Source organism: Panicum hallii, chromosome 6 (assembly GCF_002211085.1).
Source record: "Panicum hallii strain FIL2 chromosome 6, PHallii_v3.1, whole genome shotgun sequence".
NCBI classification, from domain to species: Eukaryota; Viridiplantae; Streptophyta; class Magnoliopsida; order Poales; family Poaceae; genus Panicum; species Panicum hallii.
Window position 1 is genome coordinate 33,037,645 of NC_038047.1, and position 20,275 is coordinate 33,057,919.

At 42.2% G+C, this 20,275-nt stretch overlaps 2 protein-coding genes and 1 pseudogene across 3 annotated transcripts; all 3 read right to left on the reverse strand.

Moving 5' to 3' along the window:
* Window positions 1-3,162: 3,162 nt before the first annotated feature.
* Window positions 3,163-3,823, reverse strand: LOC112896570 (annotated as a pseudogene).
* Window positions 3,824-10,300: 6,477 nt separating this feature from the next.
* Window positions 10,301-13,401, reverse strand: LOC112897054 (NEDD8-conjugating enzyme Ubc12-like). Of its 2 annotated transcripts, none has more exons than XM_025965241.1 (6): window positions 13,246-13,401; window positions 12,038-12,151; window positions 11,721-11,829; window positions 11,077-11,155; window positions 10,847-10,963; window positions 10,301-10,636 (listed from the first exon to the last, which is right to left on the reverse strand). In XM_025965241.1, exons 2-6 carry the CDS (start codon window positions 12,144-12,146, stop codon window positions 10,499-10,501), a joined length of 552 nt encoding a protein of 183 aa, XP_025821026.1. In that variant the 5' UTR covers window positions 12,147-12,151; window positions 13,246-13,401; the 3' UTR covers window positions 10,301-10,498. The 2 variants fall into 2 exon arrangements, with proteins under 2 accessions (XP_025821026.1, XP_025821027.1); XM_025965242.1 differs by having other exon boundaries at window positions 12,038-12,163; window positions 13,246-13,378.
* A 2,100-nt stretch (window positions 13,402-15,501) lies between these two features.
* LOC112897654 (pentatricopeptide repeat-containing protein At1g19720) lies at window positions 15,502-19,675 on the reverse strand. The gene is made up of 3 exons (XM_025966007.1): window positions 16,856-19,675; window positions 16,540-16,767; window positions 15,502-16,048 (listed from the first exon to the last, which is right to left on the reverse strand). The coding sequence occupies exon 1, from the start codon at window positions 19,614-19,616 to the stop codon at window positions 17,028-17,030; it is 2,589 nt and encodes an 862-aa protein (XP_025821792.1). The 5' UTR covers window positions 19,617-19,675; the 3' UTR covers window positions 15,502-16,048; window positions 16,540-16,767; window positions 16,856-17,027.
* Between the last annotated feature and the right edge of the window lie 600 nt (window positions 19,676-20,275).

A 20,275-nucleotide genomic window follows, 5' to 3' on the forward strand; every position in this document is an offset into this window, starting at 1 on the left:
ACTCGGTTGGTGGAGACTATATATGTCGCTATCAGATCATACTGTTAGAACAGAAAGGTCGGAGCTCTATTGTTTACACACGCGATGAATTGAAGCATGCATAGAGGGAAAAAGGCCACATAGCGACAATACATGCATACTAATTCAGAGTCCAATTTCTCCTTAAGAAAAACAGCATCAGAAAATTTTACTACAGGTTATTACCATTGACCGTAAATTGCTAAGAATAAAATGATCCTTGTCTTCAATTCCCTATCCTGTCATATTAGAGGCGATGCCATTAGCATTTCTTACATAACTCTTCAGGTTACTGGGCTACTCGCTGCTGCACATGCACCATTACAGATTTACAGGACATGGATTCAGGAGGATAGCGTTCCTTTTGCTATCGTCTTGGTCGTCCCCCAGCTAGAGGTTTGGAATTTCTTGCCGCTGTTGAGGAACACAAGGCTCGGCCGGTTCCCACGAAGGAACCAGTCGAGAGAATTCTTTAATCTTTTGCTGTCCTCGCAAAGGCTAAGTTTCTCACTCACCTCAGACATCAAATCATTTGTTAAAACATGCATGCAGCATGCCGGCTGAAAATAAATCATTATGTTTCAGCAAATGTTTGAGAAAAAGAAATCACAAATGAAGACCTACCAGTCCCGACGCAGACCGTCGAAACAGTCCACCGGCTGCTCCTGCCGTAGTCAGGTCTCACCCGGGCAGCTAGCTCGCTGTGGACGTGACGTGAAGGTTCGACCGCGCCTACCACGGAGCCCACATGCCGCGTCTCCACAGCAGGAAACAAATCTGAACTTCTTGTCTCCACAAGTCGGCTTACCGGATCGGACAAATAGTAAGCCGCTGCCGCTTTCATTGAACAATTGACGCAGCTGGTGAAAGGGCACAGGCATACATCGATCTCTACACGGAAAAAAAAAGTACTGGACTTGCTATGTGTGATAACTTATCGTCCCTAATCCTGCAGTACTGGCTCGAGCACGTTCGTTCGTTCCCTTGTGCAGTATTCGGGTATACCTTTGGGTACGAAGTTTCCTCCCTTGTGAACGCGAACTCACAAATAGGGATGGCAAGTAGCCCGTGCATGAGTAAGGCTAGAACTGAGAAAAATTGACCCGGAAAAAATTTGACGAGGGAGACAGGAGGGGCCTTGTTAGGCTGTTGTTTGTTGGGAACTTTAGCCAATCAGCCAATATCCCGGCCTTTCAGGGTACCCGAGAAAATGGAACGAAGTAGCAAAAATATCTTCGGTCACCTAGGACTATATAGGGCACGTACATCAAATATAACAAAGAGAGAGGCAGCAGTTTGTACAAGTACATAACTGGCAAGAAGAGCAACAACTGAGTAATGCTGGACGGCAGTGCAAACCTTATTGCCCGGCACTTGCATTATTTCCCAGTACCCTCACCGCAGGAAGCATTGTATTTGGGAGAAGCTAAGACAAGAGCATCTTGCTATATGCGAATTTTTGGCTGTAAAGAGGTAGCTTTTCCCTTCAAGTATTTGAGAATTCCAATAAGCCAAAATAGATTTGCCAATAGAGATTGGAATCAAATTGAGGAGAGAATTCAGAAGAAACTAAGTTGTTGGAAAGGGAAATTACTCTCAACGGGTGGCAGATTGGTACCGATAAACTCCATTTTGTCTAGCCTGCCTCTATACACGGTGTCCTTTTTTAAAATTCCTAAAGGAATACTAAGGAAGTTAGACTACTACAGGTCTAGAATTTATTGGCAGTGATGGGTACAAAAAGAAATACAGGTTGGCTAAGTGGAGCATCCTTTGCTTACCAAAGTGTGTGGGGGGTCTAGAGATAATAAACCTGAACATTCATTGGGTCTTGAAGCTACTGAATGAGGATGGTGTGTGGCAGCAAATTCTCAAAAGAAAGTACTTGAGGAATAGCACTTTGGCTCAAGTAAGTAAGAAATCTGGGGATTCCTAATTTTGGGGAGGGCTGCTAGAAGCCAGGGATCATCTTCTTACCAGGGGCAAGTTTGTGGTAAAAAAATGGTGAGAAAATAAGGTTTTGGGAAGATTGGTGGATTGGTCATGAACCTGTTTCCTGATCTGTACAATATTTCAAGGAAAAATCAGACTGTGGCTAGTGCATTAAGTACTAGACCTCTGAATATCTCCTTTAGAAGGGCTCTGAGAGGGGACAAACTTAGGATGTGGTTTGATCTAGTTACTCTGGTCCTCGATGTGAGTTTGGGGAAGCTGAAGATAGTTGGGTATGGTCACTGGGCATAAAATCTACTTATTCAGTAAAAGCCATGTATAATGACATGATGTTGTCTGGTAGGGTGCCTAAGAGACATATTTTTTGGAAACTGAAATTACCGCTTAAGATTAAAATCTTTCTTTGGTACCTAGAGAAAGGGTGATACTCACAAAGGATAATTTGATCAAGAGAAACTGGAAGGGGAAGGGTAGGTGCTGTTTCTGTTATTCTAATGGAACTATACAACATCTTTTTTTTGACTGCCATATAGCAAAATTTGTATGGAATTCTCTGTTCTATACGTTCGGAATTCTGGAATTCAGTCCCCTTCTAATATTTCAGAACTGTTGGTTCCTGGCTTGAGGGTTTTCCTCACAAGTTCATAAATAAAACAAGTGTTAGTTGATGCTGTAGTTTTATGCTGGACTATTTGGCTAACTAGAAATGATAAGTTTTTAGTAGAACTATGCCTAACTCGTACCTGCAGATCGTCTTCAGGAGGATATACTGGGCGAGAATTTGGTCGTTGTTATCTAAAGAGGAAACGAGGGAGTTTCTGAAGAAGATGTGCAGGCGCTTGGAAGGTGTACTGCTGGATTTTGGCGCATCTGGCGTGTGGAATTGCAGGAGGCGATTGGGGGGTTAACCTGGTTGATCTTCAGTTGGAGGTTTAGGCTAGTCCTTGCTCTGCTGGTTGTGTTTGATGTTTAAAACTGTTTTGGTTGCAGTCTGCGTACTGCGTCTATGTTGGCCGTAGACACTCACCCGTGAGCGGTTGGAGGCCGGGATATTCCTTTATCTAAAAAAAGAAGCATTGTATATAGCCACAGGCATAATTGTCGCATAGTAGCATGGAATTGTTCAACACCTCGAAGCCCATGGAATTGGCCACATTTTTCTTCCATGGGCAACACCTCCAACATGTAGAACTAGCTGGAAGCACTGCAGGTTTCGAGCTGCCTGAGGAACCCAAGGGTGGCACATCCTTGGCATTCTCGGGCAGCGGGGCGGTGGAGGAGGAGATCGGCTCAAACTCGGCCTTCCATCCGGCGATGCATTGCTCCCCCTCCTTCCCCGGAACAGGGGCGAACGGGAAGTTGACATGGTAGGGATCAAACATCTCCTTCAACTCACCGCGAATGACTTCATTCGTATCCGATGCACTGGCCCGGCTCAACCTTCTCAATCTTCTGAACCGATTCCTTCACAAAGTGATGGAATGCTGCAGTTAACAGGGAGTAACAGGAGGGTCAGACATATGCTCTCAGTTACATGTCATTGGAAACACCTCTGAATCATTTGTGGTTATTGACTGACAAGGTAGTTAACTGCTACTGTAACACAACTGTGTTATGTGTATTCACTCACTGAATGTTACATGTGAAAACACATAACCCATGTACTGAAACCTTACCAGGTCCTAGCCTGAAGATGCTGAGGCTGCCCGGGCTGCCATCGCCTTCGAGGTACTCTGCGCCGGCAAGCATCGATCTCGGGGTTCACCTTGCTCACAATCTCATTGCTGGTGAACATCGCCCATGCCTGGCTTGCAGGGATGTTCAGCTGGACCTCACCCTCCAGGCTCTTCATCCTTTCTGCTCTCAGTGACACTCACCTGATGAATGTTAGCCTAGCTGCCACTTGCTATTTCGCTGCTCTGCCTGCATTCTGTTGTGTCATTAGCCTGCTCTTTTATAGTAGCACCTGATCTGAGCTGCCATTTGGTGATCGCAGCGGTCAGAGGGCTGTTCGTCCTGTAATATTGAAATGTGCCCTAGATAAGGATGGCCACATTGGGGGGTGGAAAACGAGAGCTTCTTACTGAAGAAGCTTTATTCTCCACCATGTCCAAAGGCTACTGTGAAGAAACCTAGTATAAACAATGCTGGCTTTGACAAGGAAAATGACTCCTGGTGGTGGTCCTTGCCTAAGTGGTTCATGTGATTTAAGACATCGAGCTGTTTTGTGGAAACAAAAGGATCTACGGAATCTAGTAATCCAATTTTTTACCAAACATCATGAATGCTTTGTTACAACCTCTGCCCAAGAGAAAAAAAAAATTGTGACAAGAATAACACAAATACATATGAATCTCTTGACCAAATCTAGCATTGTTGCAATCATATCTGTAGTCCTAGATATGAAAGACAATAATTAATTCACGGAATGTTTTCTAATGTGGTTTTATGATTTAATATAGTCTTATTTGTGCCAACACTTCTCTGCTCCATGGTCTTATTTGTGCCAAAACTTCTCTGCTCAATGTATGATGATCTAAAAGCTATATTTTTTTTGCTTCATGACCTTCCTACTCTGCTTGAAAAATTAAACTTTACATATTTTCCATGTGAACAATCTTCAAGCTCAAACATGCAAAGAAAGTTGCTTGTTAAAATCCATTATGGAATTGTTAGATATCAAGACAGAATCAAATCTTGGTGCAATATTATGAAACATAAAGGAAAATCCAACAATAAGAAAGGAGCAATAAATATATGTTCTGACCTTACTTTAAATAGGCATCAGCACTGACATCAATCCAATTTATCATTGTACTACGGCTGGTCGCCCTGACATTTGTCAAAGTCCAGCTGATCTAGATAAATAGATTTATTACCTCCTTGCAGATGAATGTTCCATGTACAATTTTTAAATAGAATATTTCTCCATTTTTATTTACATGTCATATTAGTTTTATCCTAAATCAAACTTAACCAACTTTGACCAAATTTATTAAAAAAAATATAACATCTACAATACCAAATTTGTTTCATTGAATCCACCATAAAATATATTTTAATAGTATATTTGGTAGTATAAGATTTTATATTTTTCTATAAACTTGGTCAATGTTAAACAAACTTGACTTAGAACAAACTTAATGTGATATGCAAAAAAAAAATTCTAAACCTAGTGTGACATGTAAAAAAACAAAGAGTATGTTTGACTGCAGAAATTAAGAATGCAGGACCAAAACAAAGAGTATGTTTGACTGCAGACATTAAGAATGCAGGACCTCCTGGTGATGAACCATTGTAAATAGAAAGGGAATGGAGGCCCTTTCCAAACGTCCTTTTTATTTACTTTTATATGTTTTTTGAAACTTTTATGAAAGCAAGAACAGATCCAAAGTTCATTACTCCTATAAAACACACAAAAACGATGATCCTGCCCAAACTTGCTGCTTCTAACATGCAATTGGTGCAAGCCAAGCACTAGGGATGGCAACGGGTAAAACCCGTGCGGATATTAACTTTGTATATCCGTATCCGCGAACCGAAATCCGCACCCGCGCCCGCGCCCGCGCCCGCAACCCGCCACGGGCACGAAACCACGCCCGTATCCGCTATCCGCGGATACCCGCGTACCCGCGGGCATGCCCGTGTACCCGCAAATTTTAGAAAATCAAGCACATATTATATTTCAATAGCAAGTAAACATCATATATTTAACGGGATAAATAAATCTAAGCAAATAAATAAACTAGTCCCATACATGAATACATGATATATCACACATTAACAGAAACAAACGCATACAACCATACAAGAGTCCGTGTTCAAAATCATTATTACGTAAAAGTCCAATTGAGCCAAGCAAATGCCATCCCTCATTAGTCGGAATCACCAGTGCTGATGCAAGAATCTGCCTTCATTTCTTCTTGAATGTCTTCAAGACATGTCCAGAAGCTGTTGACCCTTCCATCACCGTCATCTACAAACAAGTTTCACATATATTAGTAGCTACAGTTTGCACGTCTTGTATTAAAAATACATTCTAGAGTACTACCTTTAAAAGTATGACGAAGCCAACTTTGACCACACATCAAAGCCTCCAACATTTTAGGAGTAAGACGACTGCGATGCTCACTCAAAACCCTTCCACTAGTGCTAAAAGCTGATTCAGAAGCTACTGTTGTGATTGGAATAGCTAAGATGTCACGAGCAATTTGCCTCAAAATGGGGTACCGAGTCCCCTCCAACTTCCACCAACCAAGGATATCAAAATATTCATTCTCATCATGAGGAAGAGTTTCTTCATCCAAATAGCGATCTAGCTCATTCTTACTTCTAACAAAGCTAGTAGTATTTTTATTTGCAGTAAGGATTTTAAAAATAGACAACACACCAGCTGCATCAACTGAAGAACTAGCACCACTAGATGATGTACTAACAAAGTCTTGTTCTTTAACATGGTATTGTTTCATCAAATCAGATAGCAATTCATGGGCCTCTGTCACATAAATTTCAGCATGTTCTTCACCAAAAAGGGCAATATAGCAAGCATGTAACATTGTCATCTTAAGACGTGGATCAAGAATGACAGCAACAGCCATAAGACCATGTATATCAGTCCAATACTTGTCATACTTTTCTATCATGGCAGCAGACATTTCTCTAATTGTTTCATACTCATCATGCTCCCAAGATTTGATCTTAAGTTTAATCTCACATACTTTTGGGAAAAAAAGGTTGGCTGTCACATATTTAGTCCCAGAAAACAACTCAGTGAGGTCATAGAATAATTCTAATTTCTCACAAACTATACTAGCAAATATCCAATCATTTGGTGGTGGACAAACATAGTTCCTATCAAGCTCATCCAAGCGTTCAAAAATCTTCCTATAGGGTATAGCAATTCTAAGCATGATATAGGTTGAGTTCCATCTAGTTTTGCAATCTAGTTGCAACTTCTTGACCAATTCAACATTTTCATCTAAAGCTGTTTTCTCAAACTTTTCATACCTCTTTGGTGTAGCAACCCAATAAGCAATACTGTCTCGGATATTTGAAACGGCACTTCCAATGATGTCCATGCCATCTTTGACGATGAGGTTGAGAATATGTGCGCAGCACCGCATATGCAGCCATTTACCTCTCAAAAGCATATTAGCTGCACCAAGTCTTGTCTCCATTAAGCCAATCATACTATCATTGGTGCTGCAATTGTCAAGAGTCACGGTTGATACCCTCCGATCAATATCCCAGCTCTGGAGGCACTTGTGTAATGCATCACAAATAACTTCAGCGGTATGGGGGCACGGCACATACATAAACCTACATATAACAAAGCAATAGTTCATATATAAAGTTTATAATTTATAGAAATTTGAAAGCTGAACAGCAAGCAACAATTTATGAAAAAAACATAATCACCTCAAAATGCAGCTTTTAAGCGTCCATGAGTCATCAATAAAATGTCCAGTCACAGCCATATAGCCTCTTTTTTGATTATCAGCTGTCCAAAGATCAGTTGTAACAGCAACACGGCAATTGGTCCTTTGCAAGAATATTCTAGCTTTCCTTTTCTCACCCTCATAGAAATGTATTATGTCCCTTCTAATAGTATTTCTAGTACCCATTTTAAACAAAGGTTGCAGGGCACTAACAAACTTACGAAAACCATGGTGGTCAACAATGGACAGTGGGTACTCATGCAATATGATCATGGAATAAAGAGCTTTCCTAGCTACTTCTTGATCAAACGTATAGTTTTCTACAGTAATTGCCCCTTTTTCAGTGGTTCCAAACCGCAAATTACTTTGAATTTTATCTCCTGGCTTCTTATTATTCAAAGGACAAGATTTCAGATGGGTTTTCAGATGGGTTGTACCATTCCTTGATACGGCTGAAAGTTTCTTGCCACAATGATTGCATTTGGCCTTCCATTCTCCATCAACACAAACTTGTTCGAAGTCATTCCACACTTTAGAATAAAGTTTCCTCCTTTTACCAGGAGCAGCAATAGCTTCTTCCTCCCCATCCGAAATGTGCACAACATTATCTTCTGTTGTATCAGCCGCAGCCACTACAGTACCTGATGCTTGGGATCCTGGAACTTGGGAGCTACTAGGAGCACTAGCCATTGAAACTGTAGAACAATTAACATGTTCTTAAGTTAAATATCTAGAGAATAAATAGCTAGAGAATAATGGTACATGATCTTAAATTAAATAGCTAGAGAATAAAGATACAAGTACACAACTTTAATCATGATTCAATGATGGGACAAAATGCTCTTTACAGCTATAGTTTCAGGTTTGAAGCATTACAGAAGTAGTTTACAGCTATAGTTACAGAAGTAATTAAAGCATTACTTTGAGATCTCATTTTGATGGGACAATTCTGAATGATGCTCTTTACGGTTAATTTACAGCTATAGTATATATTTCATCAAATACAAAATTCAGATGGTATTGAATATGAATCCAAGGAATTCAGATAGCAATATCATAGAGAAACCGCAACCACCGACCCACACCGCCACACGACGAAGTGACCAAACGACCACCACAACAAAAAAACCACCAACGAGACCACCACGGCTCCAGCAACCAAGAGACACCCTGCACATTGAAACACCCTGTTAGTAATTAAATTATGTCGATACTATCATTTTCTTTATGATGTCTAATTGTCCAATGTTTTTTATGGTTCTTTTTAGTGTCGACAAATAAGTTTCTTCTTCTGAAGAAATTCATATAACTTCTTCTGAACTTTGCAGTAATCGGAAATCAATGGAGCTCATGCATGTTTGGTTAGAGGTGGTGCCTTTTGACCAATTGACCTGTAGATTACCATGCCCCTATATGCTACATAGCTGCGTTGTTGCAGGATAGCAGATCAAATGATAGAATTTCAAGCAGATGTAGATTGCTTTGATTATATTTGGTGGTATTGCCTTGCAAATTACTGAGTTCCTGCTGCTGTAACCTGATTGTTATTGAATAGCAGTGTAAACTGGTAAAATTTTACCTAATGTAGTTCAGATTCGAGAATTTTCTACATTCTACAATTTGTGGCCTGTTAATTAGGTGTCACTCCTAAGACATGCACTTCAAAAACATGGTAATTAGCCTCAAAAAATAGGATAGCTCAACACAAGAAACACATGTGCAGGCAATACAATTATACAACATGGGCACATGGCACAATGGGCAACATGAGCAACCAAACAGGATCAGGAGTTCAGGACATCAACATTACCAAACCGGCACGGCGCGGGCGGGGATGGAGACGGCCGGGGATGGGGACGGCGGCGGACGGCTGCACGGCGCGGGCTGGGATAGGGACGGCCGGGGATGGGGAGTTGGAGACGGCCGGCGGCGGTGGCGGGAATGGGGTCGGCGGCACGGCGCGGGCGGGGATGGAGACGGCCGGGGATGGGGACGGCCGGCGGCGGGGGGATGGGGACGGCGCGGGCGGGGATCGGGGCGGGCGGCGGCAGCAGGGATGGGGACGGTGGCGGTGGGGATGGGCACGGCGCGGGCGGGGTCGAGGGGATGGGGACAGGCGGCGGCGGCGGGGATGGGCAATGGCGGCGGACGGCGGCACCGCGCGGCGGCGGGGATGGGCGACGGCGCTGGCCGCTGGGTGGGGTGGCGCCGTGGCCGTGGGTCGTGGCGGGCCGCGGGCTGGTGCCTGGTGGAGTGGTGGTGGTGGAGCGGCGGCTGGGAGCCTGGGAGAGATGGGGAGTTGGGGACGGGATCACGGGAATCAGATGAAACTCTAGAATTGTTGTGTATATATATAACCATGCGGGCCCACATGTCAGCGGGTGTGGCGGGTTTGCGGGTTCGGGTATCAAATTTTCAAACCCGTTAGAAAATATCCGTCGGGTTTAGAGCTGTACCCGCGCCCGTACCCGCGGGCACAAATCCAAACCCGTACCCGTGCCCATCGGGTTTGGTATCCGCGGGTACGCGGATATTTCGTACCCGTTGCCATCCCTACCAAGCACCATATTTAGAATTTTTTTCCGGAGCAGACACAAGCATCACATCCATCATTGTGAGATGTGAATCCCGATGAACCCTGCTAAGAGTTGGAGATAATATTGGAAAGAAAAAATACTCGAGCAGTTCCCCAAAATCTCTCCCTTTCACCTAATAAATTAGATTATCCCAATATTTCACCCCAACTCCCCTTAAATAAAGGGAGAATTTTAGCTCTCCTAGTGTTAGTTGTATTAGAATGATGTTATGGGAAAACTGTAAAAGTATCTATTGGAAATTGTTTATTGGGGAACTACCGGAGGAGATGCTCTAACGCTCTAACGGACAGAAGATAGCTTTTGTCACGACAGTTCATTGCAGATTCTCCTGATTAGGTTCTGAACATCTGTTTAGCAACTGTCACATCCACTTATATTACATGACCGCAGTACTTAAATCTAGCATTCTTCGTCGGCATCACATGTTTCCTAGCACACATGCTAGGATCAATTACAGTTGCTATAGTCAAGTACCGGTCACCATCTTCAGGCTTACACACACCTAGGGAAGTGGGTTTCACCAACATAACCTCCAGCCATCGCCCTCTGGACATTTTTCTCAAACTTCTTCGGGTCGTCACGAAGAACAGCTGCTGCCTCATGGTTCAGGGGGTCCTCGTCATTAGGTTGCTGCAACATGATATCGGGATTAGCAACTAAGACCACACGATGAAGCAAAATAGTACAATTAGCTTCTGGCCCATAAGACAAGTGTGGGTGAAATAATATCAAGAAGGTATAATACAGTCAAGGTAATAAATCATATAAGTGAAAACGCAAACCAGCTTTCAAAATGATGCATCGTAAGATAATTCACGAGTAGAAATCACAGTAACTCACCGAGAAAAGAAGATTCAAGCCATACACAATGGTGTTGATGTTCAGGACAGGCTTCCAATCTTCACGCAGAATGTTCAGACAGACATTTCCCTCCAAGTCAATATTGGGATGGTAAACCTTATATGTTATACAAATACAAAATTAGGACAAAGAACTGTTACAACTTAGACTTGTGGGAAGGTACAAGCAGGAACTAAGAGGTGAAATATCAATAGAAATAGCCTAGTTACCTTAGTCTTGCACTTGACTTTGGGAGGTTCATGAGGGTAAACTGGAGGAACTTGGAAGGTAAACACAAATTTACCACCCCTGAGAAAAGAATTTGCGCGTTAGATTTACAAGACTAATTAAGGTTATATAGCATCCATACTGAAGCTGGAGAAAAAAAATAGTTTAGAACCGAACAAAAGAAGTAGTCCTGAGTTCACCTACCAAAATGCTGCTTCAAATTTCGAGTCATGCTAATCTAAGGATCAAACATCCTCCAACCCAACAAAAAACAAACCGACAACAAGCACGCATAAGGGATCCTCAGTTTGCTTTGGCAGGAAACTAGGAATGCTTTGCTACTATAGGCAAAAATAGGAAATGTTGTGACAAGGCAAAAGATTTACATATAGGGCGGATTCAGATCTATCACAATTGAATGTTTGGTTGAAATCTGTGTGCAAAATTAAGATCAAATGGGTAGAGGATTTCTTAATTTCCTTTTTTTCTCGAATTCACAGGAGATCCACGCATTATTGCATTAAGGAGAAAGTACTTCGAATACAACCCATACTCTAATCCAAAGAAGTATCAGATCATCCTTGCCATTTGGAAAAGACATTATATGAGGAAATTATATCAGATGCGAATCCACAGAACCACTTACACATAGTATCCTTCATCAGGCTTAATAGTGGTCTCAAAGTTCATCAGATCATCCTTGCCATTCGGAAAAGAGATCTTGGTGGTCTTGGGAAGGTTGAGTTCAGCAATATCTGGTATAAAAAAAACAATGTAAAGTGACAGTAGTTAACATAGTACAACAGTGCACAGCACGGTAGGTAAGGATCACATGATAAGCTAAGAAGAACAAAAAGAAAATGAAAACCTTCAGCCATGCAGAACCACATAGCCATCATGTATGTAGGAACAAATCAGACACAAAATGAAGTGCAGAACAAGATTGCGTCCAAGATAACAAACCTTTATGGAGCCGCAATTCCCCTGGACTTTGCTTCTTGGCAGCAGGTTTTCCGTTTGCAGTTGCGGCATCATCCTTCTTCTGGCCCTTAATCTTAAAAAGATTTATCATTTTCCCTACAAAAGAAACTAATCAGTTGTGACAGTCCACAGCATAAATAAGCATGCATCCACTTCATCTTGATTCTCCTATAACTGCCAGGTATTATAATCGATGTGTAGAAATCATAACTCATGCATCATATGTTAGCGGTTCCAAGGTTAGTGAAGCATTATTCTTGAATTATATCATTCGTATCTTTTACAATGCACAGAAATAGTAAAATAGCTTCCCCTAAAATGTGAACTTAAATAAATGAAACTTAACTCAGGTGAAACCTGACATATGCAAGTGTTATTCAACACACACAAAATCTTTTTATGTATCTAAATGGATTTGCAGAGACCATCTACCCCTGAACAAAATTGTGTCTTCATCAGTTCATCATGATCAGTAAGTGAGGTGCAGCCACGCAACTATGCAGGGCCGGCTCAGATAAATCAATGCTCAACAATAAATACAACAGATAACAAGCCCTGTCAACTCACACACAAAGCCCTACTTCACAAGCTAACAAACACCACTTTTAGCTCACTCCTAACAATTGTTCTTTCACCATATTGTTCTCCTTCAGCTCAACCCAAGCTTTTTTCCCCCTATCAAGATGGCTGACACTTGCAACATGATCACTGCAGACACAAATCATCCATCACATTTACTGCAAGTAATATTTCTGAATACACTAAAAGGTGACAATCTGCGATTTCTAAAGGTCCAACAAATCTTTGGAAAATCAAGCGCCTGGCCTTCTAAAGCCCAGAACCCACCCAGGAATCCAATCCAGCAACCGCGACAAAAACACACTCTACGCTACGCTACATCGGACCCAACGCGGGGCATGAGGATTCAATCGAACAACCCCTAATCTGCTTTTGGTGGAGAGGGGAATTCAACTGTGTAACCTTCTTCCACGCCCAGTGCCCCCCGACCCCAACAAACACGAATCCGCCACCGCAGACAGGACGGATCGGGGCGCCCACACGAGAACCAAAGATTCGCGCCCGGCGAGCGCTCGCAGCGAACAAACAACAATTCGCGCCCGCGCAAAAAGAAAAGGGAAAAAAACAAACAAAACCAATCATACGAGCAGGATAAGGTAGGTTTTCCTCACCTCGGGATCGATCGACGCCCGGAAGAGTCTCCGCCGAGGGGAGCGAGAAGGAACCCCTGGGGGTCAGGCGGGCGCGCGTGTACGTGGTCGGCGGCGAGGAGGCCCGGCGGAGGGGATTAGCAGAAGGAAAGGCCGGGGCTTTGGACTCGGGGTTGCGGGGCGGCTATTTATGATGACGGTGGTGATGTCGCTTTTGGCCTTTTCGTTTTCGAATTCGAATACGGGTGAGGTTCTGAGGTGAAAGTTCCGTTCCACTTCCACCAGGCCAGCTTTAGGTTTACTTGCCGAGCCCGTCTACGTTTGTTTTGTTTTTTGCAAACTACTAGTTTGAGTCTCTTTTTCTTCCCCTTTTCAAAAACCTCTGGAGCAATTGTGCCGTGTTATAAATCGCCGTCTGTTTTCTGAGGGTTTTTTTTTGAAAGGCTGTTTTCCGATACTGACAGGGTGCAAAAATACAGATGAATCTAGGTGAGTTTTGGCACATGTATTAAATCTTCCATAGGATTGCTTCGTAGCTAGCGTGCAACCACACATGAATATTTCACTGTGTATACTTTCTCAGCCTACCATATAGTCTCTATAAACATACACATGCTGCTCCCATAGCAGCTTTCATGATGAACTTAGAGGAGCTTAGCCAAGTAGCATTTCTTTTATTGTAAAGAAATTGTTTTAGCCTGACTCTGTGAGTGTGAAGTGATTCTCTAAAATTAACAAAGAAGTTATAAGTTGAAAAGGTAACATTTTGTTATTCACTTTCTAGTCAGAATGATCAGACTCGCCCACTATTACTAAAGAAAAAGATCTGCCATAGCATTAATACAAAGAATCATTTTTAGATATAGAATCACTTTTCAGTTATCACAGCGAATCATAAAGCAGGAGGAGCTCTACCATTCAAGCCTTTGATTTTTTGTTTAAATTTCCTGCAATATCACCCTCCTCCAAGCCACACTCCTCATCTTCCCTCAATCTCTTTTCTCAAATTGGAGGGGGCTGCTAGGAGCTTGTCGACTAGAGTTAGAACTAGGGTTTTGATTACAAGCGGTTCAAGGTTGGATAAGAAAGAGGATGATGTAGAAAGATGGCCATGGACAACAAGTATAAATGCGGTTGCGGACAACGATAAAAGATGATTGGAATACTACCACAAACCATCATTTAGCCATTGTTAGAGGCGAGGAAATTGTGGAGGCGTTAATAGAGCTCGGGACATAAATGGCAATGACGTTGCTGTAAGGCATGGGCAGTAGTGGAGATAAGGGTGAACCGGTGAAACTTTTTTTCTACGTTGTTGGAATGCACGCTATACTTAGGCCAATCTCAATATAGTTTCATAAGAGTTTTATGGGCTTTAAATTCTAGGACACATCAACAATTCTCTACTTGGTAGGCTCATTACAAGGAGAGAGAAGACGAGAGTTTCATCCCTGTGAAATATAGCGGGTTTGGTTACCAAATTTTATGAAACACAATGAAAAGCGTACTGAGAATGTTATGCATCTTACAGTAGCTTAAAAAACATTGCATCTTACATTTGATCACAACATCATGCAAGATTAGGCAACATTTGAGTTGCTTATTGAAGTACTAGGTACTTTTTTTTGTTGGAATATTTTTCGCCTCTGATCAGTGATCACTACACTTTTCTCTCTCCCAGAAGACCAGAAACATCTGGGGCTGGTTATGCCAACGGGTAGTCGGGGTGGCGCTGAAGTACAATTATACTGTACCTTCCATGTCTATCACACGCGTATAAATTTCTTGTGCCATTCTTTCGTATACTCAGCTTCTACTAGTTGGGTGACTATACTTCTTGACTTCGTCGTTCTCTCGATGTGGCCAGAATCTCTAAAATTCTCAATTTATTCCATAGCAAAATATAGTCAAAAGTTTTCAGAAAGACAGGTTCGAACAATTTTCTTATTCTTTTATTCAATGAATTGACCTTTCTTGGGGAACAAAAGAAGGAATTTGTACCAGCCAGGAGAAGAGTATCCCTACCTATGTAGCAAGGTATACGTATATATGTACCATCAACTCTTCCTCGAGGCTCATGCAAAAATTCAAAATTTGATCACCAGCTCTCAATCTTCTTGTTATTTGAATGCTTTTTCTTTCACAGTTCTGTGGGTGTTTTGGAGGGCTAGGTTACCATACTACATGTAGAAGTGGTAGAGAAATGAGAATCTTATTCCCTTCTCTTTCATCCCCATGCAACACGCATAAAGTGCAGAAAAGAAATTATTCTGAACATGAGGACAAGTGGACTCTCTGATCATTCATACAAGATATGGGCCCTACAACTCAAGAACTGTCAAAAATATAATCAATGAAATCAATGCTCTATTTCTCAGGTGCAGCGATGCTCAAATTAACAATAGATTGTGCAAGAGCATTCTCTGGACAGAATATTTCTTTTCATCACTACTTGTTATAAGCACACTCTTTTTCCAATTCTGCAAGATCGAGCCTCCAGTCGTTACTATAAATGTGAGCACAATCCTCACCTCAAATTTAGGTCAGTCTGGTGTGGGGCTGATGGCCCACTATAGCCCAATCGCAAAGGAGCAAAGTATCCCAGACTTCCTATCAGATCGTGTCATCAAAATGGGAAGTTGGATGCTGTTCCATATTGGATGAACCAAATGAATGTAGCTAATATCTTTTATAGCCACGCTATCACTAATGTTTATGGTACTACGTAAATCTAAGTCAGGTTGCCTATTTTGCTACAGCAGTGTAAAGTGAAGAGCATTTGAAGGATAATTCTCAATGCTTTGCCACATCCATGGTTCTGAACCTGCAAGGATAATTCCATCAGAGTGGGAAAAATCAGATGGGAGAAGATTGATATCAGAAAATGTGCCAAATTTAGAAACTGCAACACCTAAAATCTAAACAGGGCCTGCTGCCACTTATAGGACACAGTTAAATGCAGAATGTTTGATTGCAATTGCTTCTGGGCAGTCAAATAATCTTGGGAGGAATTTACAAGAGAACAATATAGGTAGCACATGAATTTTCCATCGAGCTGGATTTTTAGACAATACAAAAATTGTGAAGCACTCAAAGTTCCTTACCAGACATTCAATAATAATTAACTCCAGCTAAATACAAAATTGGGTGTTTTATGCTTTGGAAAATTATTTATTTGGAGGCCATAAATGAATTTCTTTTATCAAAGCCACAAAATTACTCAAACAAATGGTCAAATGATAATAACAAATTTGGGACTTTTTGATGACAGTAGAAAATAGCACAGCATGATTTTGTACAGAACTATTCCCTTACCAGGTATAAAGGTGCTGAGTAATACCATAGCGTAATCAACTGTCCCAATCCATACACGGCAGCCTTGCTGAAGCTGGGAATACAATCAGAATGCCTTTCCTTTTCTGATACCACAGATTAGTAAGTATTCTTTTTTTGTTTAATCTGGAGTATGGAGACAGAATTCTTGAACAGATATCCTGAATCTAGAGATGTAATTCTTGGACAGAATATCCGGAGTGGTCAACACTACAAGAATGAATAGTTGTATTCAGCACAAGAAGCTGATGGATTCATGTAAGGAAAAAGAAAAAGAAGGTTTATAAGCAACACCTACTTCTTTATCAATGTTGAAATCTTCAAGATATCTTTGGTACCACATAAGTGATATCAAACAAATTGAACACCATCAATTCAGAAGGTCAACTGTGTGTATTTACTGTACGTAATACTGTTCAGGCATGGTCAAAGACAAAATCTTTTGTTTGGTCCACTTATATCAGTTGTATTCACCAATAATCTTCACAGGAGCACTTTCCACCCTTAAACTTATGCAAACAATTTGAATCCTTGATCAGTATTTGCCGCTCGTATTTTTCTGAAACAAGCTTGGCAAATGTGTGGCAATGGCGACACATCCTTACATTTTTTATTACCCGTATGCTTCTGAAAGGAGGGGAATTTGAAATTGCAAGAGCAATTGCTAGCTTCTCACAATGTATTGCAGATAATTCTTCCTTCTCTTCTTCAACATCTGGAGTCCCGTTACTGGTATTCAGCATTGAGATTCCGATCTGAACCATAATAGATTTCAGTTCAGCTACTGTATGCTCTAACACAAAATTATCACCAGTTGAGAACAAATAGACCTTGTTCTCAATTTCAACTGAACAGCTATCAACCTCTTCCAACTCTCTTCCTTTGTTGAATACTATCATGTGTGGTACATCAACAGACTTTCCAGCCAGATCCTGCAGATTATAAATCAGCCTTTGAATTCTAGGGTCACTGGGCTCAATCGAAACCAGCTCTCTTGCTGCCAGGTTTGCCAGCCTTACATTTCCATGAATTGTTGCAGCACTAAGCAATGCCTCCCAGACTGCTAAACTGGGTATGAGTGGCATCTCATCAATAAGCTCATATGCTTCTTCTAATCTCCCTGAGCGGCCAAGAATATCAACCATAGCTGCATAATGATCTACATCTGGAGCAATGTTGTAATCATGCGTCATGTTGTAAAATATTTCTTCCGCTTCAGATACCTTGCCCTTGAGGCCATAGGCCTTGATTATGGCAGTCAAGGTTGTATTATCTGGCAACACACCTTCTTGTTTCATTTGACAGAAGCGATCCAATGCTTCACTTGGAGAACCATGCAGCAAGTGTGCAAGAATGATACAATTCCAAGTAATAATGTTTCTTGATGAGTGCCTATCAAAAACAGCACAAGCACCAGCAAGATCGCCGGATTTTGAATAGGCATTGATGAGTGCATTTGCAATTTTAGCATCAATTTCTAAATTGTGGTGAAAAATGCAGGCATGGATCTCCCGTACTTTCCAAAATGCAACTAAGTTTGCAAATGCTGGAATGATACTTAGGATTGTAATATAATCTGGTCGCACCAGAAGTGCTTGCATCTGCCGGAATATTCTTACGGCTCTATCAAAATGACCATTATGCACTGAACCCGCAATGAGTATGTTCCAAGAAGCTGTATCCCTTTTTACTCCACAGCTTTCCATCATCTGGAATAGTTCAAAGGCTCTCTCGTCATCCCCATTTCGTATGTATCCTGAGATCATTATATTCCAGGTAATCACATTGCGCCGAACACCAAGGCTCTCCATCTTACAGAAAAGCTCATATGCTTTGCCACAATAGCCTGCTTGTGCATACCCTGCAACCATTGAATTCCAGGAGAAGATATCCTTCTCGGGTATCTCGTTAAATATTCTCTTGGCCGCAACAATTTCTCCACACTTTGCATACATGTCAACCAAGGAGTTCCCTGAGAGCACATTGTTTACACTCCCAACCTTAATTGCATGGCAATGGAGCTCCATTCCCTGATTCAGTAACCTCAAACTTGCACAAGCTGAGATGGCACTTGCAATTGTCATACCATTTGGTTCGACTCCAGCAAGACGCATCCGGATGAAACACTGAAGTGCCTCATCCCCCCTATCACTGTGGACAAACCCAGACACAAGGCTAGTCCAGGTGACAACATCTGGAGCAACTCCAGACTCCTCCATCTGCTCCAGCAGCTCCATGGCCACATCAAGATCCCCAGACCTCGCATAGCTCGAAATCAATGTATTCCATGTGACAACCCCGGGCTCTGTACCTTCATGCCTCATATCATGGAGCAGCCTCCGCGCCTCCTCCCACTCACTGGACCGGCAACACCCAAAAATCATCGAGTTCCATGTGCCCAAGTCCCGCTGCCCCATCTTCTCAAACACCCTACGCGCGCGCCCCAATTCTCCGCACTTCACGTACATCGCCAGCACCGAGTTACCGACTGGCACATCCCTCGTTCTCTCCATGAACCCTTTCCTAATAGCCAAGGAATGCATCGCCATCCCGAGCTCCAAGTCCTCGGTGTATGCACATGCCTGTAAAATCCGGGTGATCAAGAATCTGTCCGGGATGACCCCTTCCCTGACCATTGTCACTGCGAGCGCACTGACATCGCTGTACATGCCCCTGATAGCATAGGCCCCGATCATGGCCGACCAGGCGAGCAGATCCCTGCGCGCCATTCCGTCGAAAACCTTGCGGGCGTCGACCAGGCGCCCGGCGCGGGAGTGCATCGTGATGAGCTTCGTATCCGAGACAATCCGGGGCTCGCTACGAAGCGAAGGACCAGGCGGCGGGTGGGTTCTTGGCTCTTGGGAGGGGGGCCGGGTGCTGTGGCGAGGGGCTTGGAAGCTGCTTCTTGATTCTTGGAATGGAAGCGCGAGAGGAGGAGCTTGCGCGACCGCCATGATGGGTTCTTGGATGCGGCCATGGCGGGGCCTGGAGGCGGGTAGGGGCGGGAATTGGTGGGGCCTGGGGAGGATGTGGGGGAGGGGAGCCAGGAGGAGCTCCATGGGAGGGGGAAGGAGGAGAGGAGAGGTTCTTGGGAGGGTTGGGTTTTTGCATGTTATCCTCTTGTTTTTCTTTGTCGTTTTCTGTTTTTCCGATTTTTCCAGCAGAGTCACATTGGCCTAAACGCTTTGCCCTTAAAACGTGAAATTTTTCTTTCACAGAGGGGGTAAATGGTAAAATGGTAAATGCGTGTTCTAAAAATAGTCAATGCTATTAAAAATAGCTCCCCGATCAACATATATAAGCATTTATGATTATTTATGTATAATTTTTAAACATTGGCCAATAATATATATTAATAAACTATTTTAAATAAAATGAGTTACATATTAGGATAGTGGGTTTAATCTAGTAACATCATTTTGACCTTATCAATCTTTACGATTTCCTTAGTGCTCCATCCATCCCAAATTAGTCATCTTAATTTTTAATATATAAATTTTGCTATATATATCTAGATATATAATAAAAATAAATGAAAACAAGTAATAATTTGGGACAAAGGAAGTACTGAAATTGAAAATGAAAAATATTTAACTTAGAATGCATCTAAAAGTACTTATATTTAAGGGGGTAGGGATTGCCAAAATCTCTCTTGAAAATTTTGATTACAAGGTAAAATTCGGTTGATTTCTTTTAATTTTGATGCACACACCCATTG

What these genes read in the sequence shown, in the direction of transcription:
- LOC112897054 (XM_025965241.1), bottom strand. Translation starts at nt 12,146, where the DNA reads ATGATAAATCTTTTTAAGATTAAGGGCCAGAAGAAGGATGATGCCGCA. An exon ending in GGAATTGCGGCTCCATAAAG is followed by an intron (nt 11,830 to 12,037) that starts GTTTGTTATCTT and finishes TTTTTATACCAG; the next exon opens with ATATTGCTGAACTCAACCTT. An exon ending in AAGTCAAGTGCAAGACTAAG is followed by an intron (nt 10,964 to 11,076) that starts GTAACTAGGCTA and finishes ATAACATATAAG; the next exon opens with GTTTACCATCCCAATATTGA.
- LOC112897654 (XM_025966007.1), bottom strand. Translation starts at nt 19,616, where the DNA reads ATGGAGCTCCTCCTGGCTCCCCTCCCCCACATCCTCCCCAGGCCCCAC.